Source organism: Lolium rigidum, chromosome 3 (assembly GCF_022539505.1).
Source record: "Lolium rigidum isolate FL_2022 chromosome 3, APGP_CSIRO_Lrig_0.1, whole genome shotgun sequence".
NCBI lineage: Eukaryota > Viridiplantae > Streptophyta > Magnoliopsida > Poales > Poaceae > Lolium > Lolium rigidum.
This window is the reverse complement of record NC_061510.1, coordinates 143,623,255-143,638,155: the sequence shown is the minus strand read 5'-3', so window position 1 is coordinate 143,638,155 and position 14,901 is coordinate 143,623,255. Positions and strand designations below refer to the sequence as shown.

The following is a 14,901-nucleotide window of genomic DNA, read 5'->3' as shown; positions in this document are numbered from 1 at the left end:
TGGGTCATTATTTTGCAACGGCTATCGTAGCGGACATGTATCCTCGTGCTGGAGGAGCGGAATATATCACGATGTATGTGGTACAGAGATGGATAACGACTGGAGAGTTCGGTAAAGGATGACACTGCGTCCGTGATGCATTTAGATGCCTAATTCCTACATCAAATGTCAATGGTCTAATTTTTACGATTATTGATAGTTGTACATTGTCAAACTATAGTCTCTACTCTCACAAAAGGACCTGCATCGGGTCCGAACGCTGCCCAGATGTACCCCTGGCGCCCTAGCGGCTGATGCAAAAGTTTCAAGGAAAATTTCACTTGTGGGGCTAGCAATTTTGTCAGTGACAATTTTCTTTTTAACAAATGGCCATCCACCGTATGACATAAATAAAATTCGACAAGTCATTATGCGCTCCCGCCGCGGGATTAAAATTCTAACGTTCGCTCAATAAAATTTCCCCAAAAGTGATGAAGAGACTTTCTTTGAAAGGAAAAATAGAGCAGCTCCCATCCGTCTACATATCTGCATCCAATGCGAAGCTGCAAAACAAACTGGTATATAAATAATGCCTGTAGCGCTAGAGCTCTCAAGATGAGATTCATCATTCGGTGCCTCTCCTTTTTCTTGTATCAATGGATTTTCGTGTTGGATAATACAAACTTTTACACACAGCAGAAATGCAGAAGAACAAGTGTTCAGCGTATTGTTCGTGTACACTTTAGTACATTGCTACATATACATAACACTGTTCTTTTCATCTTTCGATCTCCCTCGAGATGTGAAGGCCACTACTGTGAGATATGGATGATGGTAGGCTGAAGCTTGTTTGTTTAGGAGCGAATGATTTAGTGTCCCCGCTTCCGCTAATTTGAAGCCCACATATGCTACAAAGATTCTCCAGCTCCAACTCCTAAAGAAATGGCAAAAAGCTTCAACGGTCAGTTGATACGTTTTAGTGTTTTACAGAATGCTAAGTCACATGGTTTCGGAAAAAAGATGTTCAGCTCCAGTAAAATTTAGATATTCTAGCTTCAAATAAGAGTACCTCGATCATTAGGATTTCTGACAGATGTGTCAAAGGATGGTGTTGAGGTTTGTAGCCGCTGTGATTGAAGTACATTAATGCTCTGGCACGGACCTTCAGCAGCCAGTAGAAACAAAAGTTGATGTCAGAACCAGGATTGTATAAATATTCCGGCTTGTAAACAAGTCAATATGCAGCAGTCATTTTGGTTTTATACAGAAGGAATACCATATAAATACAGACCAGTAAACAAGGCAATATGGAGCACGTGTGTACATTTGCTTTTCCCTGGTTAGGAACATCTCATTACTGGAAAACATATCATGCTCTAACATGAGCACCTATAAAAATCATGCAACGGTACGAAGTAGCTGTAAAAAAAAGTATACCCTGCACATTCTTTTACAGGTGCAAAAGTTTTAACATGACAGCCATGAAGTTTCTGAGAATTTTTGGAAATGCAGAAGTTAAATCATAAACTCAAGTACCCACCCTTGCATGTTCATTTGCTTTTCCCAATAACATAACACCAATGTTCAGGCATTTTTTAATTAGTAAAGATAAACTTCATATTTAAGTATTTCCAAAGGCTTAAGGGAAGGATGGATCACCTATTTCCAAAGGCTTAAGGGAAGGATGGATCACCGCCAAGCGCCAACAATTGCCTTCTTTACAGAAAAAATATAGCCACTAAAACGACACCAATATCCGTATTTTTTTAAAAAGTAACTATCTTTACTATTAAGGTGAAACTTGCAATGTCCCACTTCTTGTGATGTCACACTTCCATCTATTTACCTATCAAATGCCACCACCAACGGCCAAGTCACACACCCACTCTTCTCGCGTAACCCCAGAAAGAATTGCGGGCGGATAACTCTATCTTGGTTTTCATCACTTTGATAGCTCACACACAGAAAGAATATTACTGGGCTAGGTTGTTACTATCTTGTAGGTTTCTCTGTTAGTTTGTTCCTAAACACATGGATTGAGCTAGGCTTCTAGATTCTATGTACCAACTACTCCCGTAACAGAAACAAAAAGGAATTTCAATGCTCTCCGCCCCATGAACACGGCGACGCCACTCTGGCCTATCAGCGTACGTAACGCGAGTAATACAGATCAAGATGACTGCAGAAGAGATACTAACATGCGGTGGACAAGTAGCCAGAGAAGATCGTGTACTTCGACGGCACAGTGGGATCTGTACTGCTCCGATGCACCACCGGTCTGCAGAGCAAGCTATTCTAGACCTTGGCGGTACCGTTCACCAATCGGGACCTGTTGATGCATATAACTAGACCATTTACAGGCCGTCGCCAGGCACAACTCGGCGTCGCCTCCCCCTGGCTGCTCACCGGTTCTGAACATCTGATGGATATGGTACACTATCACACGACTTTATTCAAATATGTTTGTTTATGTTACATGTACCATTGGTTGTTCACTTCCCAGAAAACAACTATAGATTGTGGAAAGAGATGCAGTCGGATGGAAGTAGTTGGTTGCGCTCAATACTTTGATCACTTGCTCTGTAGTTCAGGCATGGCGTTAGTCATTTAATTCACTAATTCCTGATAAATTTGCACTGTCCAAGCTTTGACTTTATGCCCTTCTGGGTCATTTAGATATTTGTTGCAAAAGGAAGGAAAAAATAGCCAATGGAGACATCCCAAAGTTGTCTTCTGAACTTCCAGTTAGGACTGATAATTTTTGTCATCCGCTCTATATTTTATTAGGAATGTCATTTATTCTATTAATGCACATGACTTTGGCTTTTCGCTCTAATTTTTTTTCATTTCAAAGGATAAGAATATACAAGCATTTCTGAATGTTTGTCACATTTCTATCTCATCTCCTCAAATGATCAAAACACACAAAAAATGAGTAGCAGGAATTTGAAAATGCAAGACCTTTTAGCTTTCTTTGTAAATGCATGTATCTAGACGTGTTTTATTGTGTAAGCTCACTCATTTTGGTCTGTATCTAGTCCATTTTAAAATATCTAAAAGGTCTTACATTAGTGAACAGAGGGAGCATATCTGCATATGACCAAAACTACACCAATGCATATCCATATTTAATAAGTAATATGCTTGTAAAAGTTATGCTTTGCCATCTTTGGACTTACCTCATTGAGAAAAGGTTCTAAAAGATCTTACATTAGTGAACAGAGGGAGCATATGACCAAAACTACACCAATGCATATCCATATATTAATAAGTAATATGCTTGTAAAAGTTATGCTTTGCAATCTCTGGACTTACCTCATTGAGAAAAGGTTCTACCAAACACATCTGAAGGTCGCTTGCATCAGCTGCAATCATGCAAAAGAAACGCTTGAAGTTTCCTAGGTGGTAGCATCTGCAGAAAGGAATAAAGGATATATGTATCATTCAGTAATTTAACAAAAAAGACATGAAATGATTTAATTATCAATGTGCAATTGGCACATATCAGATGTCCTGAATTATATAATGGAGACTACACCTGATAAAAAGGAAAAGCCATGAAGATTCTAAACTCACTTATATGCACATATATGAGAGGGTGTACAAAAATAGTCATACGCAATGACACAAACACATGTATAATTTACCTCAATATAGTTCTAGCAAATATCATTTCCTTTGATCGTACCACTGAAGCTGGCAACTGGCTGTACCACAAAGAGAGAGAGTCCGCCTGGAGATAGATAAAACATTAGGCTGGGGCAAAAGAAAGCGTAAAGCATCATCCCATAGGCGAACCACACAAATTAGATTATTTGGAGAGTACAAAAATAAAAAACATACCATTCTGGGTATCTTGCAGCCCAAATGTAGAAGCACAAAGAAGGAATAATACTCAGCCTTTCTAGTGTTGTGGGAATCATTTTTATGAACTATATGATACATATCAAACAGAGAAAGAAGACATTTCATCAGTTGTTCCGTGTTCAGGTAACACAGGGAAGATGCATCAGAATCCTTGCAAGACCTAGCAAGTCTTTGATGGGATAGAATATGGAACTTTATCTGCAAAAGCAGGCAAGAATTAGGTAAGTAGTGAACAACAACACTCTTAAAATTGTTCACAGTTCAGGCAACCATATTCCACAAACCAAAAACAGAAATGATGCCAGGAAATATAACTATGAAAGTAGCAGCATCTGAAGTACTAAAAAGAACACCTAACTGCTAACACAGGTCCAAGAAGAAAATGCATGCGAACTAATCTAAGGATGGTATGAGAAGGAACATATCCTTTCCAAAATAAATTTAGAAAAGAAAGAGAACCTGAATAATTATTTGATTGTATCACGTACTCTATCTGATATCACTTGCATACGGGACTTTTGCTAGAAAAAGCTAACATTTGTTCATGGATAAAAAGAAGGTTTCCCTACAAGCATGTAGTATCTAGCTTAAAAGCATCACGATAAACAAAAACAAGTTCCGCCTTACCACACCAAAGTTAGCTTCTAGGAACATCAATCTACACTAATAAAAATCATGTGCTACATAGCTGAACTTTTGAGCCAAACTACCAACAATATTGATCATCATAAAACTGAATGTGCATACAAGATGAAGACGTAAAAAAGGAATCAATTTTGGACTGTACCACATCCTCATATATGTGAATTGCTTGCTCGTTCACCAAGTTCTGTATACTAAGGTCTTGTCTCACCGACCTTGTTCTATCAAATATGAAATCATGAACTACATCGAATGGGTACTCTGAAGAATTCAGTAAATCCAAAAGATAATCCATCGTTTCTCGTAAGACTGAAAGAGGGCGTATGTCTGATGCCTGTACAGTGGTAGAGGAGATAGTTCTGCAAAACTAGCAGGAAACCAAGTGTTAGGAAAGCATTTGAAATATAATACTTCTATTAGTTATTTGATTAATAAATTTTGCTAAAATATACTCCCTCCATTCATAATTACTTCGCGTTCTGGGTTTGGTCAAAGTCAAACTTTGTAAAACTCTGACCAAATATTTACGAAAAAATATCGACATCTACAACATAAAATCCATAGTATTAGAATAGTCATAAAGTACATTATAAATATCATATATTTGGTAGTATGGATATCGATATTATTTCTCATATTCGTGGTCATAATTTGCAAAGTTTGACTTTGACTAAATCCAGAACGCAAACTAAATAAAGACGGAGGGAGTACATATAATTAACAAAGTCATTCAAACAACAGAATAAAATGTAGACGAGGGGGTGTTAAAGTATATGCGGATTGCCCATCTTGTCTCTATCAGTTCAGGCTTCTGGTCCTACTGGTTGGTGCATGAAAAATTAACAAGCATCACACGAAATTCCACCATGTTATCAACTTATCACCATTCTAGTGGAGGAAAGCTCTTTTTTCTCTAATGATGGCAAAGTTCTCTAGCAATCTCCCCCCAATCAACCTACACACACTTTATCCACTTGTCTGGAAATATGGCCACAATTTGAACTGTAGATAACCATTTGAAATATTACTAATCCTATTCTCATGGCAAGCTTTGATCTTACGGAAACAGGATTGCCTCCTGCTCTTCCATCTAATAGATTACTAAATCGGAAAAAAGGCAAGCAAAACAAAACAAAAGGTACATGTATAACTGAATTACAGGCACTACCTCTGCAAGATGGCAAATTCAGCCACTGCATGTTCAGCAGCGATTGGACGAAGAGAATGTGGGTCAGATTAGTGCTATCATTGGTGACATGTGGCACTTTCACCTGTTACAGCGCATCAGTACCAACACTGATCTTCAAGCAAGCGAAAATCCATGACAGACCAACTAACACATGGATGGAACCAAGCTAATGTGGCAACTTGCACGGAAGGAACAATCCAAGCGCATAGGGACCAGGTAGACCAGCCGTAAAGCATCACGGTTAACCAACAGCAGTACTGTATCAGGAGTAACCTCTGCACGCGGATATATGTGCAGATCATGGACGGCTTACCTTCTTGACCGCGAGGGAAGGGGCCGTGCTGCGGGGGTCGCCCCCCACCCTCTCGAACACCGCCAGGTCCCGCAGCCGCTCCCTCTGCGCCCTCTCCGTCGCTGGAACGTAGACAGTAGTAACAGGCCGTGAGCTTAGACACTAGCGAGTTGAGTTGACTAAGATAGACTGCTCGTCGCGTAATTCCGTCGAACATGTGGCGCGCGTCGACGGTTTAAGCGTGTAGTAATGGGGAGCTTCGCCGAACAGCCGGAACAGGTCGCCAGCGTCGGCGCAAGCTGCGGGGAGGAAGGAGGTGTTACCTGGGCACATGTCCGGGCAGGTGCCCACGATCGGCGGCGCGTCGCTGGCTGTGACGCTGGGGGTGATTCCGGCGGCAGCGGAGGCGGTGGAGGGAGGAGCTTGTGTTGAGGGGCGGCCGCGGCCTCCATCCCCACCACGCCATCCTCGGCCTCGGCCGTTGCCGCGCGCGAAGCTCCGGCCCCGATTGCTCGCCCCGTCGCGGCGGTCCATGCTCGGTGCGCCCGGCCGCGACCAGGAGCCTCGGGGGCAGTTCGGTAAACTGCCACGGACTGGAAGCCGATGCGGAGTGGAGCGCGTAGTTTGACGCAAATAATCAGTTGACCCCACATGGAAGCGAGACCACGCGCTCCGCACCAGCGGTGCACGTAGCATTTATGCGACGCGGAAAAAGAAACTTATCATATCAACCCACCAAATGCCCGACACCCTGACGCGGCACCCACGTGCCGGGCATCTGCCCTGCCCATCCCACCGTCCGTTCCGCCCACCGACGGCCGATCCAGCCTCGTACGCCGTACAAAAATGCCCGGGGCTCACACTGACAGCAGGCCCCGCACCGTACGCTCGGACCCACGTGTCGGCCACCATCGCACGCTCGGGCCACGGGGGAAGCATCTCGCGGAAAGCGGACCTCACTCACGCCGAGGATCGATGCCCACCGCGCGCGGTGCCGCTGCCAGGTGGGGCCTCGCTCAGGAGGCATCCCGGCGGGCCCCGCGGGGTCAAGCGGGTATAACCCGGGTCTGTCTCTCTGGATGGATCCATCGCTCCCATTATTCCCTCGCTGCTCGCGGCGGTGCTGCTGGAGCTCGCTGCTTCCTTCCTCCTCGCCTTGCCGCCGCCGGTAATCGCAGTCCGACCACCCTGAATTTATTAGTCGTACTAGATAATTTAATCAGTGCACTATTTTCCTTAGATTTTTGCGTGTGTGTGTGATGATGCGTGGCGTAATTGTGGGGGTTCTCCATTCAGGATCAGTTTTTCATTTCTGCTGCGCCTGTTTTAGACAGAAGAAGAAAATTCCCCACCGTCGCTGTTCTTCCTCCTCCTCCCTCACTCCTGCTCGTCTTCTTATCCTGGCGCGATTTCTCTCCTAAATTCCTCCGTTGGCGGCGTCGTTTGGTTCTCTTTTCCTCATCGCGATTTGTACCGCCTGCGACTTGTACCGCCTGCGACCTCGCCGCCGTCGCCGGCCAGTCCGTCCGTCCACCCCGAATCTTCTGAGCCGGCGGCGCCCATCTCTCCCCATGACCGTCTTCAAGTGGAGATCCACCCCATCTTGGATTCCTTTCTCCTCTTATATTGGTAAAGATAACTCGTTCCTAAGTGTCGCCTGAAAATCCACAGTTTTGCACATCTTCGTTTAAGCAACGCAAAACGATCAACTGAATCTTTGAGTAGTATTGTCAGCTGATGCAGAATCTACAGAGATCTTAGAGAATCCAGTTCATTTGTTCGGGCTGATCTTGGAGTTGTGGACGTCCCTGTCACTTTTGTTTTAAATTGGCATATCTATCTTTTCCTTCCTTGAGAGAGAATTTGACCAATCTATGCTGGAACAATTGTTTAAGCGAGGTAAAATGATATACGCGTAGTGTAGTATTCTGAGCCCGTACACAACCTAGAAATCCTTGGATATGCGGTCACCTATTGGACTGACCTTAGAACTGTGGATGTCTTTATCAGTTTTGTGTTTCTTCGACTTATCTCTGTTGGAACAATCTTTAAGCAAGGAATTTAGAAATCCTCGGGTACGCAGTTCAACTATTTGGGCTGGTCTTGGAGTGTGGAGGTCCATAGTTTCCGTCTTTTGAAGTCTATGCCGTATCATTGACTGTGGAATGTTGCCTAAGTCACATTTGACATGTGTTCTGATTTCTTGGAAATATGTCTATTTTGCAGAGCAGGGGAGGTTCCTGTTGGTACAGCTGAAAAGATGTCGGGAGGTAGGCAATCGTACTGGTGCTTCCAGTGTAGACAGCGGGTCAGGCCCCGTGGCCGGGAAATGGAGTGTCCGCACTGCGATTCTGGGTTTGTGGCTGAGATGGATGATGTCGATACTCTCATGAGCCAGTTTGTTGGGATGGATAGCGATTTCCATCGTGACCCAAGGTTCGGGATCATGGAGGCGATGTCTGCCGTGATGCGGCATGGGATGGGGGGCATGAGTCGAGAGGTTGATGTAAGAAGAAGGCCAAGCATATTATCTGACCTGGAGATGGAGTTTGGTGCAGGGCCATGGCTGCTCTTCCGTGGCCAGCTCCCTGGTCATGTCTCGGAGGACAATGGTTTTGATGTGTTCGTCAATGGACGCCGTGGCGTTGGCATGCGGAGGGCAAACATTGCAGATTACTTTGTTGGGCCTGGATTAGAGGATCTGATTGAGCAGTTGACTCATAGTGACCGCAGAGGGCCACCACCTGCATCTCAGTCCTCGATTGATGCTATGCCTACTGTTAGGATCACTTCGAGGCATCTCACCGGCGACTCGCATTGCCCGGTCTGCAAGGAGAAGTTCGAGCTGGGATCAGAAGCAAGAGAGATGCCATGCAAACATCTATACCACTCTGATTGCATACTTCCTTGGCTGGAACAACACAATTCCTGCCCTGTTTGCCGGTATGAGCTGCCAACACAGGGATCTACTGGTGCTAGCTGCTCACGGTCAAGATCAACAAACCAAAATCACAGTTCAAGCAGTTCAAGTAGCAGCGCGAGAGCCAGTGGGCGCCAGAGGAGAAGGAACCCGTTCTCGTTCCTATGGCCTTTCCGCTCATCAAGCTCTAGCTCTAGTTCTCGTTAGATTAGTTCGGTTACCGGGTTGGAGTTCACAGTACTGTTTTACTAAAGATGCTGATCAAATGGGTTTTATGGGTGGCATCTTATGCCTAATGTGTAATGTATGGCTTGCTTATGGTCGCCACAAAATAGATTTTCCTTGCAACTATAGTATATTTGTCTATCTTGCTAAAGTTTCATAGCACCTGATTTTGTTTGCTTTTGCGTGAGTCCATATAAAGTTTATTTGGCAAGAAGTCAGGTTAGCTGTTTTGTGTCAAATTAGTTGCTTTCTTGTTGTCTAAGTTTTATATTGTACCTTGACATTCCAAGTGATGCATGGTAACAACTACGCTACGGTTCTGTAACATTGAAGACAAAAACTTGCCCACCTGCATAAAAGTAGTTTATGATGGTACACAATAAAATTTGACTGTTTGTTTGTGTGAGGATGTAAAACTTTTTGCCTTCTATTTGCTGGGAGTTTGAGCTAGTGTGCATTGCGTTTCATGCTCTTCCTAGTATACTAAGTTCACAAGAATAGATGGTTATTGTTACTTTACTTCAGAATAACTAATCATTTTTTTCTGTTATAGCAAAACAATGATTTTCTTTTGTGAAAACCTGAATGTGTGAATTCATTTTTAATGTTAATCTGCTAATTTCCAGCACCTATGATTAGATTAGCAATTTAAGAAAGAACAAAAGTCCTAGTCATTGATTTAATTCAAGGTGAACTATCTTATGTTAACCTCTACTCGATTATGCTGATCTCTTCGCATGATTACATCATTATCTGCTGGCTACCGTCTGTTTGTTATATATTGGTACTAACTTTTTTTACTCTCACATCGATTGATTCTTCTTTCATGCACCAACACCCTCACATCACATGTTACACATTTTCTAGTCAATGGTACATAATTGGTTATTGTACTGTAACTGTATTCGATTGGCTGCTGGCAACTGCCTTTCTTTTCTTTGTTTCCATGCATGTATATTATCTTGGTAACTTTTCTCTCACATTGACTGATTCTTCTTTCATGCACTGACATCCTCACATGTTATACATTGTTCGGTCAATGGTTCATAATTGGTTGATGTATTGTACTCCTACTGTATTCGATTGGCTGCCCGGTGGCCTGGTGCCAACGGATTTGCCAAACTACTTTATATGTAGCGTGGTCCGCGGGGTGTTCATGTGATGGTCCTTGCTCCCCAGATGAGCAGCTGAGATAGCTGCAAAACTTTGTTCGGTGAAGCTTGTTCATCTTCTCCGTACGACCGTACGTGTTATCTTACTCCGTAAGAATGCTGCTTTGTTAGTTCTTTTTTGGTGGAGCTTATCACTAGTGGACTATTGGAACAAGTTGGAACCATGCATGTGCCGGTGGGTGGAGGACTGGTGGATTGGGCACATTATTTGTTCGTGATGTAAACCCAAGCTCTGAACCCACGGCAAGACTATGGTCAGTCACGGTCTCGGTGGCGGTCTTTACCGTTCAGTCGGGTAGGTCATGACATATGCGATGCTGCGAAACTTCGCCTTTTGTGGCCACTTGTACAAGTTGGTGAATTAGTGAAGTGGACGAAAGCTACGCCAAACCGCATATGGGATACGTACTTGCAAGGGAATTTCTTCGCGTAAGATGAAATCCTGTCGGACATTGGTGCGACGAGCCATTGAGCCGTAAGGATGCTTTCTTAGGTGATCAGTCAAAGATTCCCTACTCTACGTCGCGGATGATGGGTACAAACAATCGCCCGCATGGTTTCAGCTAACGGGGAGTTTTGGGCCGCGGCTCATCAACACTCAGGGAGCTAGTAGACCTCGGGTTTTTCCAGTTTTTGTCGAGTTTTTTTCTGGTTTTTCTTGGGTTTCGGTTTTCTTTCGATTTTTCTTCAATTTTTCCAATTTTTCTTTTTTCTGTTTTTTTCTTTTTTAACAAATTTTAAAATAAGCAAATTTTAAATTTGAACAAATTTCAAAGTAAGCAAATTTTTAATCTGAGCAAATTTCAAATCTAAGCAAATTTTGAATCTGGGCAATTTTTAAATCTAAGCAAATTTTGAATCTGGGTAAATTTGAAATCTTAGCAATTTTTGAATATGAGAAAATTTCAATTCTAAGCAAATTTCAAATCTAAAGAAATTTCGAATTTGGTAAATTTTGAAACAATCGAACTAATGGGTAAACCATCGCTAACGGGTGATGGTTAGCTGCTCCCTTCTACGTCGTACAGAGATCGGGAAATTTCAGTACCTGAAGCAATGCTCATACAGTATAGTCAGACCTGAACATTTGTCGGGCTGGGCCAGGCCTAAAAACGCCCAAGCAAGGAAAAGCTCGGCACGGCTCAAACTCAGCATAAATCCCTTCTTTGCAAGCTTGAGCCTGACCCGACTTGATATTGGGGCTCCAAATTCAGGCCTGATCCCGGCCTGAGCCCTGGATTTTCGGTCCAGACCTAGTCGGGATGCCCATGCCCAGGTGTAAGAGCATCCCCACTCGTTGGCGCTCCCCACGCCCAAATCCGGCGAAATTTTCGTCCGGATTGGAGGAAGATTTGGCGTGGGGAGGAGTAGTTTCCCAGTCGTGTGCTCCCCAAGCGGCGTTTTTCGGGGAAAAAGAGGATGGCTCGGGGAATCCGGATGAAAGAGGAGACACGTGGGCGTGGGCGGTTGGTTTAGCTTCATCCGGAGTCCCCGGGAGACCCCCGGGAAACCGAGGATGGCATGGGGAGTCCGGATGGATTTAGGCCCAAATCCGGACGAAAACGAGGAACCGGGGGCGTGACTGGGCCGTTTTTCGCCGTCCGGATGAAAAAAAGTGGCCGTGGGGGGCTATGTGGGGAGACGAGTGGAGATGCTCTAAGTCACATGCACTTCATTTACCAACTTGAACAAGTGGACACAAATGGCTCGTGGCATCTCATACGCCACGATCTACTCGGCTGAACGGTGAAGACCGTCACCATCATCCAGGCCCGTATCGGGTGCAGGTGCAACATGTGCGACCGCACAGGACCTCAAAAAAAGGAGGGCCTCCAATTTTTGTTAAACTATTACTTAGTGCTACTAATGACAGAATTAGTTGGGTCTAGTAAACACGTTGACCCACTATGCCGCTTGGGAGTCTGGCTACAGAATTAACACCACAGCCCCCGACTCACGCACGGTCCTCTTTCTCGCTCTTCCCTTTCTCTTTTTTTTCTCTCTCTTTAACGCTTTCTTTAAGTATCAATCACCAAGGACCAAGGCCCTCTCAAGCACGAATTTAATTTCGTCCAATCACAGCTTCGTGGCGAATTTAATTTCGTCGCGATTTTGCCGAATACTCCGTTGATGCAATGAATAGCTAGAAGGTTCTGCCGTGCTCTATACACTATCTATTTTTTTGATGTTTTCCTCATATCTCAATCTCTCCAACTCCTTATCTTCCGATCTAGCGACCCTTTTGATGTTTATTTCTGCACAGGACCATACTGCACCAATTCGAGTTGGATACGAGTGTTTGGTCGCCGATTCTTCAAGAGGAGGAGGACTGAATCCTGGAGGAGTAACCACACTTCTAGAGCCACACGCTGGCACGCTCCCGAAACCCATCAGAATATGAATAACGTCAGAGAAAACTAAGGACTAAAGAACTCACCCAATCTTAAAGGGGCACTCTTGATAAGTTTTCAGCGAATGAATCAAACTTTTCTTTTGAAAACCTAATAATAAATAGAGTATAAAACCATGTTTTCCTAATTGCCAAGTGCTACAATGAGGGTCTGATTTTTTTTTTGCTTCGCACAGGGCCTCCATTTTCTCAGGTACGGCCCTGCCATCATCTTCCCGTGAGATTAGAACTTAGGTTTACAACTTTGCACCGTGTACAAGAGCACGATTCAATGCCCCCACCGGCACAACATGGTCCCAAAAGTTCACTAGTGACAGCAAAACGACACTTGTAACTTTTTCTTTACATGAAGTACTCTAACCTATTCAAGCAGTTTATAAGCGGCATACGTACATCGGAGTTCATCAGCGGTGGCATTCTCCAGCTGGCGCTACCTTTGGCCACAGGGAAGGCCACTCCGCACTCTCGTGTTTTATGTGACGGAGCATCTTCTTCCTCCTGGCTAGTGTGCCTCTTTGGTGGATCTTTCATGACTTCGATGTGCCGCCCACACCTACTCTACCGTGGCGTAGTCCTCGGTGGCGAGGTGGGTAGTCATGTGTTGAAGTCCCAGATCGATAGCGGTGGAGATGGACTGGGATCGCCATTTATTTCTAAGGTCATTTTTTTGCAAGGGTGAGGATCCCGATGTAATCTTTTCATCCTTTACGGTCATGTTTGTATTTGTACACCTATTATTTTTATGAATCAATTTCAAGGGCCTTCCTTGTTAAAAATAAAAATAATCTAGAGTATAATAGACTCATGGTCATCGAATTTGTTTGTCGTGCTCATATTTGTCATTGTGATTCAAAAATTTAAAAATGTGATATATAGATGTCAGGACCGAACCGGCACATAAGGAGGAGAGAGAAGGTGACCGTGAAATAAAACTCATTGATGTCTACGGGAGCTTCTATTCTTGTAGACAGTGTTGGGCCTCCAAGAACAGAGGTTTGTAGAACAGCAGCAAGTTTCCCTTAAGTGGATCACCCAAGGTTTATCGAACTCAGGGAGGAAGAGGTCAAAGATATCCCTCTCATGCAACCCCGCAACCACAAAGCAAGAAGTCTCTTGTGTCCCCAACACACCTAATAGGTGCACTAGTTCGGCGAAGAGATAGTGAAATACGGGTGGTATGAATGAATATGAGCAGTAGTAACGGCGTGTAGTTGATGGTGGTAATATGGTAGCGTAGTAACGCAGCAGTAGTAACGCAGTAGAAACAATAAACAAGCAGCTATAGCAGTATTTAGGAACAAGGCCTAGGGATTAGACTTTCACTAGTGGACACTCTCAACATTGATCACATAACAGAATAGATAAATGCATACTCTACACTCTTGTTGGATGATGAACACATTGCGTAGGATTACACGAACCCTCAATGCCGGAGTTAACAAGCTCCACAATTCAATGTTCATATTTAAATAACCTTAGAGTGCAAGAAAGATCAACACGACTAAACCAAGTACTAACACAAGCATGCACACTCGTCACCTTCACACTATGTAGGAGGAATAGATCACATCAATACTATCATAGCAATAGTTAACTTCACAATCTACAAGAGATCATGATCATAGCATACGCCAAGTACTAACACGGATGCACACACTGTCACCATTACACCGTGCGGGAGGAATAAAACTACTTTAATAACATTGCTAGAGTAGCACATAGATAAATTGTGATACAAAACACATTGCAATCATAAAGAGATATAAATAAGCACTTCACTACGCCATTCATAACAGTGAGTAAGTATTCCGTGAAATATAGCCTAAGAGACCCACACGGTGCACACACTGTCACCTTTACACACGTGGGACAAGGAGTCTCCTGGAGATCACATAAGTAAAACTCACTTGACTAGCATAGTGACATCTAGATTACAAGCATCATCATATGAATCTCAATCATGTAAGGCAGCTCATGAGATTATTGTATTGAAGTACATAGGAGAGAGATGAACCACATAGCTACCGGTACTGCCCCGAGCCTCGATGGAGAACTACTCCCTCCTCATGGGAGCAGCAGCGGTGATGAAGATGGCGGTGGAGATGGCAGCGGTGTCGATGGAGAAGCCTTCCGGGGGCACTTCCCCGCTCCGGCAGAGTGCCGGAACAGAGACTCCTGTCCCCCAGATCTTGGCTTCGCGATGGC

At 44.0% G+C, this 14,901-nt stretch overlaps 2 protein-coding genes across 4 annotated transcripts; one reads left to right on the top strand and one right to left on the bottom strand.

Moving 5' to 3' along the window:
* Nucleotides 1-595: 595 nt before the first annotated feature.
* On the bottom strand, nucleotides 596-6,355 carry LOC124702431 (SAC3 family protein C). 3 transcript variants are annotated; one of them, XM_047234574.1, is made up of 9 exons: nucleotides 6,293-6,355; nucleotides 5,991-6,091; nucleotides 4,634-4,855; nucleotides 3,823-4,044; nucleotides 3,627-3,712; nucleotides 3,315-3,391; nucleotides 3,159-3,178; nucleotides 1,049-1,141; nucleotides 596-913 (listed from the first exon to the last, which is right to left on the bottom strand). In XM_047234574.1, exons 1-9 carry the CDS (start codon nucleotides 6,300-6,302, stop codon nucleotides 758-760), a joined length of 987 nt encoding a protein of 328 aa, XP_047090530.1. In that variant the 5' UTR covers nucleotides 6,303-6,355; the 3' UTR covers nucleotides 596-757. The 3 variants fall into 3 exon arrangements, with proteins under 3 accessions (XP_047090530.1, XP_047090529.1, XP_047090531.1); XM_047234573.1 differs by lacking the exon at nucleotides 3,159-3,178 and having other exon boundaries at nucleotides 3,295-3,391; nucleotides 6,293-6,317; XM_047234575.1 differs by lacking the exons at nucleotides 3,159-3,178; nucleotides 6,293-6,355 and having other exon boundaries at nucleotides 3,295-3,391; nucleotides 4,634-4,847; nucleotides 5,991-6,089.
* A 1,803-nt stretch (nucleotides 6,356-8,158) lies between these two features.
* Nucleotides 8,159-9,240, top strand: LOC124702430 (probable E3 ubiquitin-protein ligase RHC1A). The gene has a single exon (XM_047234572.1). The coding sequence runs from the start codon at nucleotides 8,230-8,232 to the stop codon at nucleotides 9,094-9,096; it is 867 nt and encodes a 288-aa protein (XP_047090528.1). The 5' UTR covers nucleotides 8,159-8,229; the 3' UTR covers nucleotides 9,097-9,240.
* Nucleotides 9,241-14,901: the final 5,661 nt, after the last annotated feature.

Bases quoted from the DNA above. Each gene is read 5' to 3' on its own strand.
- LOC124702431 (XM_047234574.1), bottom strand. The intron at 4,045-4,633 runs GTACAGTCCAAA...CTGCTTTTGCAG, and splicing joins TTCACATATATGAGGATGTG to ATAAAGTTCCATATTCTATC. The intron at 1,142-3,158 runs GTAAGTCCAAAG...TGGCTGCTGAAG, and splicing joins TAGAACCTTTTCTCAATGAG to GTCCGTGCCAGAGCATTAAT.
- LOC124702430 (XM_047234572.1), top strand. From the start codon at position 8,230: ATGTCGGGAGGTAGGCAATCGTACTGGTGCTTCCAGTGTAGACAGCGG.